The sequence below is a fragment of the Rhincodon typus genome, chromosome 33 (assembly GCF_021869965.1).
Source record: "Rhincodon typus isolate 14 chromosome 33, sRhiTyp1.1, whole genome shotgun sequence".
Lineage (NCBI taxonomy): Eukaryota > Metazoa > Chordata > Chondrichthyes > Orectolobiformes > Rhincodontidae > Rhincodon > Rhincodon typus.
The window spans coordinates 24,826,880-24,839,711 of NC_063364.1; the positions used below are offsets into that span (position 1 = coordinate 24,826,880).

Sequence of the window (12,832 nt, forward strand, 5' to 3'; positions counted from 1 at the left end):
AAGACAGAGGGTGTGGAGAGTTGCTTTTCAGATTGGACCAGTGGTATGCCACAACGATTGGTGCTGGGTCCAGTGCTTTTTGTCATTTATATAAATTAAATTATCTGGATGTGAACATAGGAGGAGGTATGGTTAGTAAGTTTGGAGATGACGCCAAAATTGGAGGTGTAGTGGACAGTGACAAAGGTTACCTCAGAGTACAATGGGACCTTGATCAGATCAGCCAATAGGTTGAGGAGTGGCAGATAGGGTTTAATTTAAATTAAACCCTAGAGGTTTACAAAATCATGAGATGCATGAATAGGGTCAACACACAAGAATACATGAACACCAACTAGCAACAAAAGACATGACCAGTACTCACTCGTCTCCATTCACATGGATAAGGAGAACCACCAGTTCAATTGGGACATCATCAGGATCCTTGGACAAGCCAAACAGAAACAAACACGGGAATTTCTAGAGGCTTGCTTCTCCAACAAGAAAGCCATCAATAAACATGTATAATTAGACCCTATACATACACCACTGCGAAGAAAAATCTGAAATGAGGTAACCAATTCCAACAGACCCCAGAGTTTAAATAACAAGCAGGAAAACAACAGCGCTTCATCGGAGGCTGCACTGATGATGTTACCCAGCAGGGTAATGAAACATCTGCGAACTAATGAACCAGCTCAGCAAGTGAGCCAACCACAGCATCCACAACCCAAGCTACAAAACTACAAGAACTTTAAGAACAGGTCTTTTCCCCAGGGTAGGGGAGTCCAAAACTAGAGGGCATAGGTGTAAGAGGGCATAGGTGTAAGGCGAGAGGGGGAAGAATTAAAAGGGACCCAAGGGACAATTTTTTCATGCGGAAGGTGGTGTATGTATGGAACAAGCTGCCAGAGGAAGTGGTGGAGGCTGGTACAATTACAACATTTAAGAGTCATCTGGATGGGTTCGTGAATGGGAAGGGTTTAGAGGGATATAGGCCAAATGCTGGCAAAGGGGACTAGATTAATTTAGGATATCTGGTCAGCATACTTGAGTTGGTCCATGCTGTACAGCTCTTTGACTCTTATATTTCCCTCCACTCCTTTGTTAGCATTTCGCGAGGACCATTCCCTCAGAAATACCATCATCCACTCCCAACACCAATCTACACCCACTGGCACCTTCTCATACAATTGCAGAAGGAACGTGTAATATCTGCTCACTTACCTCCTCCCTCCTCCCTCCTCACTACCTACATACCTTCCAGGCAAAGCAGCGATTTACCTGCACTTCATTCAATATAGTTTATCGTACTCACTGGTCAGAGTGAGGTCTCCTCTACACTAGGGAAACAAAATGCAGTCTGGGTGACGACTTTGCAGAACAGCTATGTTCAATCTGTAAAACTGATCAAGCTTCCAGTTGCCTGCCACTTCAACACACCGCTGTGATCCCACACCATCACATCTGTTTTAGGCCTGCTGCAACGTCCCAGGAAGCCTCAGCGGAAGCTCAAAGAACAGCATCTTAATTTCCACTTGAGGATCCAGCAGCCGGTATCAACAACATTAAAGCCCGATTCTGTTCTTCCATGGTTTTTAACCACCACCACCACCCGCTCCAACGCACACAAAAAAAAAAATCCCCTCATTTGCCTACATGTCTCTCCCAGGCTTCATCTCCACCTCCAACCCCCCAACCTAATCTTCAGCATAAATGCCACTTTTCTCTAACTGCTATCAGTTCTGATAAGTCACCGGACTCGAAACATTAACTCTACTTTTTCCAACAGATCCTGCCAAATCTGAAATGAGAGACGGCACTTTTTTGAAGCCTTCACTTAAATAATAGTCGTCTTATTTCTGCCAAAGTCCATGACCTCTCACTCATCTACATTAAACTCCATCTTCCAAGTTTTGCCATTCACTCAACCTATCCATATCCTATAACAGGTTTCCTCTGTCCTCACCAAAACATGCTCTTCCACCTATTTTTGTATTAGAACAAATATGGATTACCTGCAATAAGGTGTGCCCCTCCTCCCATGTCAAAACAACAGCTCATTCCTTAATTATGAAACAATGGAAAAAAGGAACAGCAGTAAAGACACTGTACAGATGAAAGCAGTGGTATTCAATTAATACATCTGAAAGAAAAAAACTACTCACTGTAAAACTATGAAAATAGATTATGTTTATTTCTTTTGGCATGGCAAATCAACAGTAAAATTGAAGGGTTGTGTGGAAAGAATATGGCAGAGTTCTGCTTTGTTTGAAAATTTGTAGGAAATTCTGCAAATAGCACAATACTGTAATATTTAGCAATGTACATTTACAGTAACAAACATCATAAATTATAAATCAAATCTACATGATTGAAAAAGGCAATTTAATTTTAAAACTTTATTCATGGGACATAGGCATTGCTGGCTTGACTAGCATTTACTGCCCGTTCCCAAGTGCCCAGAAGGCAGTTAAGAGCCAAACCTATCACTGTGGGTCTCGAGTCACATGTAGGGAAGACCAGGTAAAGACAGCAGTTACCTTCCCTAAAGAACACAAACTCGTAATTTAGTTTATTTTATCAGCTAAAGGGCTGCTATTCCCCAGATCAGTGGGGGTAGTCACGAAGGGGAGAGAGCAGACTGGAATTTGTATTGAACTATGAAATGCAGTAAGTAGTTGTGAAAGACAGAATGATTCTTCTTTTCCCGAATCATACACTTAGTTTTCTTTAGCAATCTCCTACTTCTTCAGCATTTACTGTTGCATATCTCCTCGTGGGCACAAGGAATATCTTTCCAGCTGTAGTCAACATTATGGACGCACCAAAAACAGACTGCAGTGCTTCAACAAGGCAGCTGACCACTACCTGTGCAATTAGGGAAATTACTTGAGAGCAATTTATGCTAGCATTGATATTGAAGTACATGACTGAATAAAATTAGCATTACAAAAATAGTGGGCCCAATTTTTAAATCTGTAGAAGTGAATAAATTTTGTCCAAGTCAAAATTTTACTTACTACCTCACTAGTATGCAGGGATACAAGCCAAACGGTCTTCCCTTCACATTTTGGGTACCAATTGTAGAATTATGAACAAGGCAGTCATGTGACATGCTATCACTGTGAACTCTAATATATCTGGCGCAGCTTTGAAGTATTAGCACAAAAATTCACAAAGATAACGAGTAAAGATGGATCATTTTCCCTGGTTACAGAAGTGAAAAGGAGTTTCTCGATATATATATCTATAGAATATATATTGAGTCAGTTACAATAGCATTGATGTGGGAATAAGATTCTCCATTTGCTTCATACAAAAAAAACAAGAACTTGAGGAACTTAAAGCATTTTTCTCATATCAACAATGGCAAATAAATGCCTAATTATAGTGTGAAAGGTCAAAACCTTTTAGACAGATAGTTCAAATTAAATACAAGTGGAACTGAAGGATTTAGCAAGGAAATCACTTGTTGAGTCTGATGAAATTCCAGACCTCATTTAGGTAATAGACTGCGTTTTATAGATGAACAGATGTGCCTGGTTTTGACTAAGTCTATTTTTTAAAAAATAAAGAAAACTGATGTTTAACAGAGGAGTTGCATTATTTTAGATGAAATTTGAGAATGTATTTATAGAATATGAATGTGCTAGGTTTGAATTAACTGAAAAGTGCTTTTTATTTGTCCACAGCAAATGATGGTGCTGTTAGCTGAACATAAGCAACGCTGTAACACACAAATATACACACTGAGAATACGTCAAAATGATTTTAGTACATGCACAATGTGCTATACTATGGTTCAACTCCTAAGAGAACAAGTAACTGAGCCAGACTAGGGAAAGTTGTGAGAACTATTCCACCCCCACAAAATAAAATTGTTCCACGGTATGATCCATCATCTGAGAGGCATTTATATGAAAAATAGTTTACCTACGGCCAAAAGGCAGAGCTGCACTAATAAACCTGTTCACCTCCCTAAAACATCTTATTATCAACATGCTCGTGTTCATTATAGAGCCAATGCTGAAAGAATTCAGTACAGCAGGAGATTGATTTGTGGACAAATGTAAACCATCTGGTTTACATTTTTTTCAAATATTCAATTTTAATTCAGTTTTCTTTCAATTATTTTAAAGAAAAGCTTTTTTGTTAGAAAAAGCCAACAAGGCTTCCCTCCATCCAATGGTTATAAGTTTCAGTCTCACAATAATCATCCAGATTAATTGAATCCAAAAAGTGTAGCTGTACAAATCCAAAGAACAGAATTTGTACCGTTTCTTTTAAATGAATGTTGGCTGTACTACAATGACATTTTGAATATTAAAAGAACAAATTATTTGCTTTATGATTTCTTAAAGCAGCATTTAGTCAAATTACAGCCGTTCTTATTTTTAAAAACAGATCGGCTGAAGGACTTGGAGAAAACATTTTTCAATGAAGTTTATATAGAACAATAAAACCATAAGAAAATGTTAAAAAATGATTTCAGAAGCCAGAGACTATTTTCATCAGCCTATTGGAATTCTTTGTAAAGGAAAAGAGATTTCAATGGATTTTTCACTTGGATTTTCTGAAATGTTGCGTCTCAAGCAGGCAAAAGAAAATGTACGAGAAACTAAATCCAAACTAATTTAATCAGGTTCAAATTTGTTTAAAAGAAAAAAGATGGCACAAGAAACAGCTATTAAAAAGGCAGCAATGAATGAAGGAGGCTCTGTCCAATATCAATAGCCCATTTTAGATTATTAAAGGTGCTTGCTTTCATGAATATAAGTGGTACGAGTCAGAAAAACTCCTCCAGGCCACAAGACACCATGGCCCTCCCTTCTTTTTCCCATCTGCCGCAGCTTAATTATTAACATTTCTAACTCCACTTTCAAATCAATTGGTTCATGTTACTTTAGCCTGTGCTTTTTAAATGCCAGATGTACCGTCTTAGCTGTTGTATAATCAAACTTCAGTACTTCTGATTCTGCAGAATTGTGAATAAGCTAAGACTGCCTCCCTGAACATAGATGCAAAATCAACAATTCACAACAAAAATAAAGTAGGGTACACAAGACTTGCAGAGTTAACATTGGTCTCTTAGTATCCAAATTAAAGTAAACTAAATGTTGTAACTTTTAGTAAAATACCTTCTGAAAATTAAAGTTACATCCTCAGAACTTGATTTTGTTCACTGTTATTTCCTCAGAACAATCCCAGCAGACTGGGAGATTAAAGTATTGTTTCTATACAGTATCAGCTTCCCTTTATGCACAATATTGAGAAAGCACTGAAGCATTTTACAGAAGTTATCAGAATTAAGCCAGCTAATGAACGACTTTGGTCCTATCAACAATTTATACGAAAGGCTGTAAAAGTAAGAGTTGCAAAAAAAATGAAAAATACATTAGGATCATAAGAAATAGGAACAGGAGTAGGCCATTTAACCCCTTGAGCTTGCTCCGCCGTTCAACAGGATCATGGCTGATCCATCGTTCCTCAAGTTCACTTTCCTGTCTTTTCTCCATAACCTCTGATTCTCCTACTGATCAAGAATCTATTTCAGCCTTAAATATACACAAGGAGCGCCAAAGACTCTCAACCCTCAGTGAAGAAAGTTCTCATCTCAGATTTAAATTGGCATTTCTTTATTCTGACATTATGCCTCTGGTCCTAGACCGTCCCATGAGGAGAAAGATCCTATCATTTACTCTTTCAAGTCCCTCAAGAATCCTGTATGTTTCAATAAGATCACCTCCCATTCTTCTAAACTCCAGAGTAGCAGCCCAAACTGTATAGCCTTTGCTCGTAAAACAATCCTTCCATACCAGGGAGCATCTTAGTGAACCTTTTCTGGTAGGGTAGCGCTTTCAAATTGGATACAAAACTGGCTTAACGGCAGGAGAGAGAGTGGTAGAGGAGGGTTGTTTAAATCGGACTGGAGACCTGTTACCAGTGGTGATTCACATGGGTCTGTGCTGGGTTCACTTTTGATTGCCATTTATATAAATGATTTATATGAGAATATAGAAGGCATGGTTATTAAGTTTGCTGATGACATCAAAATTGAATGGTACAGTGGAGAGTGAAAAAGGTTATCTAAGATTACAAAGAGGTCTAGATAAATTGGGCCGGGGGTTGAATGGCAGATGGAGTTTAATTCGAATAAATGTGAAGTATTGCATTTTGGTAAAAAAACAAATAAATGCACGACTTATACGATTAAAATTACAGCCTTGGGCAGTGTTGTGGAACATAGAGACCTAGGGGTTTAGGTACCTAATTCTTTGAACTTTGGATCACATACAAACAGGGTGGTTAAAAAAAAGGTGTTTAGTACACTTGCTTTCATTGCTCAAACCTTTGAGTCTAGGAGTTGGGGCATCATGTTGATGTTGTACAGGACATTGATGGGGCCTCTTCTGGAGTACTGTGTGCAGTTCTGGTCACCCTATTACAGCAATGATCTTATTGAGCTGGAGAGTGTTCAGAAAAAAATTTACTAGGATGTTACCCGGAACAGAGGGTCTGAGTTAGAAAGAGAGGCTGCATAGGCTGGAGTGTAGGGGGCTGAGGGGTGACCTTATGGATATTTATAAAATCATGAGGGGTATAGATAAGGTGAATGGCAAGTGCCTTTTCCTAGGGTCAGGGATTTCAAGACTAGGGGGCATTTTTCAAAAGTGCGTGGAGGAAAAAGATTTAAAAAAGACATATTGGCCAACTTTTGTTTGCGTAGAGAGTGTGGTTTGTAGGCGGAATGAACTTTTAGTGGTGGATGCGGATACAGTTACAACATTTAAGAGACATTGGAGTAAGTACACAAATAAGGAATGTTTGGGCCAAGCGCAGGCAGATGGGACTAGTTTAGTTCGGGATTATGATCGGCGTGGACTTGTTGGACTGAAGGGTGTGTTTCTGTGCTGTAAGATTCTAACTGCCTCCAATGAAATGATATCTTTCCTCAAATAAAGGGATTCAAAACTGTTCAGAGTACTCCAGAAATGCTCTCACCAGCACATTAGAAATAATTTTACAAAACACATGAATTCCATAATTGAAACTATTTCCAATCAACTTTTGTGCACAAAACTTCCATAAAAATTTAAAGCACTGAAGTGATTGATAATTTAAAGCTAAATCATAAGTTCTGGAAAACTTTAGCAGGTCTGGCAGCATCGATGGAGAGAGACAGAGTTAACTTTTCAAGCCCAATGACTTTTCTTTAGATGTTATAACAAAAAAGTGCACCCAAGAGTTTTCAAAATGGCATTTTACATTATTAACCTAATTCAAAATGCAGATAACGTTAGATTAAACATCAGTTGTCAATCTATAGGAAGCAAATGCTACACTATCATATATGTTGAGAACGACACACAAACTGGAGTCCTACAATCTGAATTAAGAGACTAATATGAAAGTGGTTTAACAGTCAACTGGACCAAAAAGCTAAATGGTTCACTTCTAACAATTCTTCCCAACACCTAAGCAATAAACAATTTCTTTGAGCAAAAATGTTGGAAGGGCTCAACGGGTAAAAATAGTTCTGATGCAAAATTAACATTCTTTACCTTTCTACAGATGTTGGCTGGCCTTCTCACAAACAACCATATTTTCTGTTTTTGTTTCATTCCTACATAGGCATTATTTTACATTTTGTTACAACTACAATCGATAGTGAAGCAAACTGAAAAATCAAATGATTTCTTTGAAACAGAATTCAATAATATTCATTGTTCAGTCATTTTAGTTAAGAAATATACATTGCATTGCTATCCTCAATGGATATACCTCTTGTATCCAATAATTGCTGGAAAGCGATCGATTTACTTACTCTTTGGTCAGCAGCGGGCATGACTTCAGCAAGAATCGAGAGAGTGCGTTATCCTGGAAAGTCAGCTCTGGAGGAGCAGTTGGACTCTTAAGATTAAGACATCTTACAATGATGTAGAGCACTGCAGCGACTGCAGCCAGCTTCATCCCATCAAACATTGCTGGCATTTCAGGAGCAATCCTTAAATTCTCCGAGTCTGCCATTGTTGCCTACAAGTATTTTAAAAGATAAAGTTGGTTAAGTATAAATGTCATTCAAACAAGTTAATTGCTGAGGTGGTCATGACACTTTAACTACAATCAAAATTTCCCAACTCAAATCAGCTCACTTGATTTCAAAACAGCCATAGAAAGTTTGAAGAGAGTTGTGGAAATGCAGAGAAGAAATGCGAAAAGGAGCTTTTGACTAATAGTGATGTCAAGAATGGAATGGGAGAGGGGTTGGGGGAAGCACAGAAACAGATCTACAATGAATTTAGACTAAAATGTTCATACTCCATTACACAAACAGTATGTCTGTTGTGAAAGACTGCACATGCAAAGCCAGGTGTAACTGAGAAGAGGGGGAAAACTGTTTGCAGAGTCAGATGTCAGTTGTACTAGATCATGGTGGTGGACAATTAAACAACTGAAATGCAAGAGGCTTCACAGATATTGCCATCCTCAAAAGGCAGGGAGGTGGGGGGGTGGTGGCGGGAAGCCAAGTACATTAGTGCAAAAAAAAAAAAAACAAGCCCTTGATTTGGTATCCACCTTCAGCAGAAATGCCAAGGAGATGATCCATCTAGGCTTCCTCCCAAAGACCCCAGCTTCACAGGTACTAGTCTTCAACCAATTCAATTCCCTCCATGTGATATCAAGAAAAGACTGAAGACACTGAATACTGCAAAGATATTGGACCCTAACAATGCTTTGCCAATATTACCAAAGATTTATGCTATGGAAATAGCCATGCCCTTAGCCAGACTATTCCCATACAGTTATAACACTGGCATCTAACTCACAAGGTGCAAAATTGTCTGACTATGTCCCGTACACAAAAGCCAGGCAAACCCAACCCAGCCAATTATTTGCATGTCTACTCTCAATCATCTGCAAGATAATGAAAAAAGATCACTGACAGTACTATCAAGAGGCAATTGCAAAGGAGTCATCTAATCACTGCTGCTCACTTTGGATAACACCATCGCCACTCAACTCCTGACCTCATTACAGCCTTGGCCCAAACATGGACAGAACAGCGCAACACCAGAGAAGTACGTGACCAGTCTTTAGATAAAGGTAGCATTTGACCTGGTAGAGCATCAAGAAGCTCCAGCAAATAGGAATAAACGATAATCAGGCAGAAAAGTCTACACCGGTTGGAGACGTTTCCAGTACAAATGAAGACAGCTATGGTAGAGTTAGAGTCATACATCATGGAAATAGACCCTTTGGTCCAACTCTTCCGCGCCAGACATCCCAATCCACTTAGTCCCATTTGCCAACATTTGGCCCATATCCCTCCAAACCCTTCCTATTCATATACCTATCCAAATATTGTAATTGTACTCCCCTCCACCACTTCCTCTGGAAGCTTGTTCCATATACACACCACCCTCTGCATGAAAATATTACCTCTCAGGTTCTTTTCAAATCTTCCCCCTTACCTTATACCTATGCTCTCTAGTTTAGGTCCTAGGAAAAAGGCCTTGGCTATTCTATTCATGCCACTCATGATTTTATAAACCTCTATAAAAGGTCACCCCTCAGTCTCTGGTGCTCCAGGGAGAAAAGCCTCGGCCCATTAGCCTCTCCCAACAGCTCAAACTCTCCAGTAACACCCTTGTAAATCATTTCTGCACCCTCTCAAGTTTAAACAACATCCTTCCTATAGAAGGACAACAATCATCTCAGTTCCAGGCCATCATTACAGGAGTTCCTCAGATTAGATATTTCTAAGTAACTTGTTCAGAGATATTATTACACACCTCTGGAGCAGGTGACTCTAGGCCCCCTGGCCCAGAAGTGGGGGCATTATCACTACAACATAAAGGCCCTTCTTGAGTTCCTCAGTGTACTATCCCAGGCTCAATTATCTTCACCTGCTTCCTCAATACCCTTCCCTCCATCACAATGTCAGAAGTGGAGATGTGCAATCATTGAACAGTGTTCAACACCATTTGCGACATCTCAAATACGATGTAGTCGGTGTTGATATGCAGCAAGATCTGAACAATATGCAGGTTTGGGTGATTAATAGCACGTAGCATTCACATCATACAAATGCCAGAAAATAACCATCTCCAACAAGGGAGAATTTAACCATCACTTGAAATTCAATTGGATTGCTATCACTGAATCACCCACTATCAATATCCTAGGGATTACCACTGACCAGAAATCAAACTAGAATAGCCACATACACACTGTATCTACAAGAGTGGGTCGTAAGCTAGGAATTATGTAGTGAGGAACTGAATTTCTGGCTCCCAAAGCCTGTCCACTATCTACAAGTGGAGAGTGATGGAATACTACCAACTTGTCTAGATGGGTGCAGCTCCAAAACTAGTGAAGAATCTTGACACTATCCAAGACAAAGCAGATTGCTTGACTGGTAAGCCCACGACCTTCAATATTCAGTCCCTTCCCCACTAATGCACAGTGAAAGCAGTTTGACAACTCACCAAGACTTCTTCGAGAAGATGTTGTAACCTGTGATTTCCACCAGTTAGAAGGACAAAGACAACAGGTGCATGGATATCAGAGATAGTAAGAACCGCCGATGCTGTGGTCAGAGATAACAGTGTGGAGCTGGAGGAACACAGCAGGCCAGGCAGCAGAGAAGGAAAGTTGATGTTTCGGGTCGGGGCCCTTCTTCAGAAACGGGGCTTGATTTTGGGAATGAGATAGAAGAGTCCCAACCAAAAACATCAACTTTCCTGCTCCTCTGATGCTGCCTGGCCCACTGTGTTTCTCTAGCTCCACACTTATCAGATACGTGGATATACCACCATTTGCAAGTTTCTCTCAAGACATCAGCCTGGAGCTCAGCGACCAGTGGTGTGCTGCAGGGATCTGTTCTGGGACTTCTGCTGTTTGTGATCTTTATAAGTGACTTGGATAAGGAAGTGGAAGGGTGGGTTAGTAAGTTTGCCGATGACACAAAGTTGGAGGAGTTGTGGATAGTGTAGAGGGCTGTTGTAGGTTGCAGTGGGACATTAACAGGATGCAGAGCTGGGCAAAGAAGAGGCAGATGGAATTCAACCCAGAAAAAAGTGTGAAGTGATTCATTTTGGAAGGTCAAATTTGAATGCAGAAGACAGGGTTATTGGCAGGATTCTCGGCAGTGTGGAGGAACAGAGGGGTCTTGCGACCCAAGTTGATAGGGCTGTAAAGAAGGCGTATGGTGTGTTGGCTTTCATTAGCAGGGGAATTGAGTTTAAGAGCCCTGGAGGTTATGCTGCAGCTCTATAAAACTCTCGTTAGACCACACTTGGAATATTGTGTTCAGTTCTGGTCACCTCATTACAGAAAAGATGCGGAAGCTTTAGAGGGGTTGCAGAGGAGATTTACCAGGATGCTGCCTGGACTGGAGGGTAGGTGTTATGAGGAAAGTGGAGGGAGCTAGGGCTTTTTTCATTGGAACGAAGAAGGATGAGAGGTGACTTGATAGAGGTTTACAAGATGATGAGAGGCACAAATAGAGTGGATAGCCAGAGACATTTTCCCCAGGGCGGAAATGACTTTTATGAGGGGGCATAAATTTCAGGTTATTGGAGGGAGGTACAGGGGAGATGTCAGAGGTAGGTTCTTCACACAGAGTGGTGGGCGTTTGGAATGGGCTGCCAGCAGTGGCTGTGGAGTCAGATACTTTAGAGACTCTTAAGCGACTCTTGGATAGACACAAGGAGGATAGTAAAATGTAGGGTATGCAGGGTAGATTGATCTCAGCAGGATAATAGGTCGGCACAAGATCATGGGCCGAAGGGCCTGCACTGTGCTGGTCTATGTTCTATCCTTACTTGGAACTATTACCGTTTCTTTACTGTTGTTGGTTCAAAATCTTAAATCTCCCCCTCCCCCGAAGCAGCACTGAGTTATTACATCCTCCAAGGACTGCAGTGGTTTAAAACGGCAGCTCACTAGCACCTTGGTCAGGGCAATCAGGGATGGGCAATAAATACAGGGCTAGCCAGCACAACCCCATCAACTTGAACGAGTAAACAAAAACAACCATACAGTAAATTACTGATCCAAAGCAGCCCTATGGAAATTAAAAGATGACATAAACCACCTTTTCCTCACATACCTTTACGTAATAGATTGATGTGAAAGATTTTGGACTTTCATCCAATTTGGAATTCTCAAACCAGCATCTCAATTTCCCTCCCTTCTCTTTCAGCTCTTTTCAGTTTTGGTGGTCCTGCATGATGGGCTTTGTCCCTTCGCCCGATTTCTGAAGTGTATCAAAATAATAGAAACTGTTCCAAGCAGACCCGCATCCACTTGTGGGAGAATTTCAAGAATGGGTTAATTTTAAAACCATTTAAAAACAAGTCAGACAATCCCCTTCGACATTCAGTATAAATGTAAGAGAAAATGAAGGATGGACTAGAACTTACGAATTCCGTTATTCACTCTTGTAAAACAAAACTTCAGTTCCGGTAACAAGGTTCAGTTCTTGGACTCCGAACCTAAAACCAAACGAAAACAATATTACTGGAAATCTAAACCAAAAAAAATGCAAGTGTACACTAACTGTACAAAATTCTAACAGGGTTAAAAGTATCTTGTGAATTACTGAATCAGAACAAAATACCGTTACCCATTTTAATTCTGAAACAACGGCTGTGGTTCAGCTTCAGGTTTAAATAAACTGCAAATTAAGTTAAGTTAATATCTTTTGTCCTTGTGACAACATTCCAACTGACTTCACAGTAATTGTTTTAGAAAATATCAAGGTTGCTGTAAACCCTCTTACTATCCATGGCTTAAAAGTTCAGGCCTAATCCAGAATTTGCTATATGAATACTCATGGCAAGAA

The 12,832-nt window shown here is 40.0% G+C and overlaps 1 protein-coding gene across 2 annotated transcripts in view; it reads right to left on the reverse strand.

The window, feature by feature from the left end:
- The window catches only part of LOC109919449 (abhydrolase domain containing 2, acylglycerol lipase), an 84,267-nt gene that overhangs the window by 55,015 nt on the left and 16,420 nt on the right, over window positions 1-12,832 (reverse strand). For both annotated transcript variants that reach the window (XM_048615873.1, XM_048615874.1), the window contains exons 2-3: window positions 12,411-12,482; window positions 7,808-8,016 (exon numbers count right to left, since the gene is read on the reverse strand). In XM_048615873.1, the coding sequence (XP_048471830.1) occupies window positions 7,808-8,010 (203 nt within the window). In that variant the 5' untranslated portion in view covers window positions 8,011-8,016; window positions 12,411-12,482. The remainder of the gene's footprint in view (window positions 1-7,807; window positions 8,017-12,410; window positions 12,483-12,832) is intronic.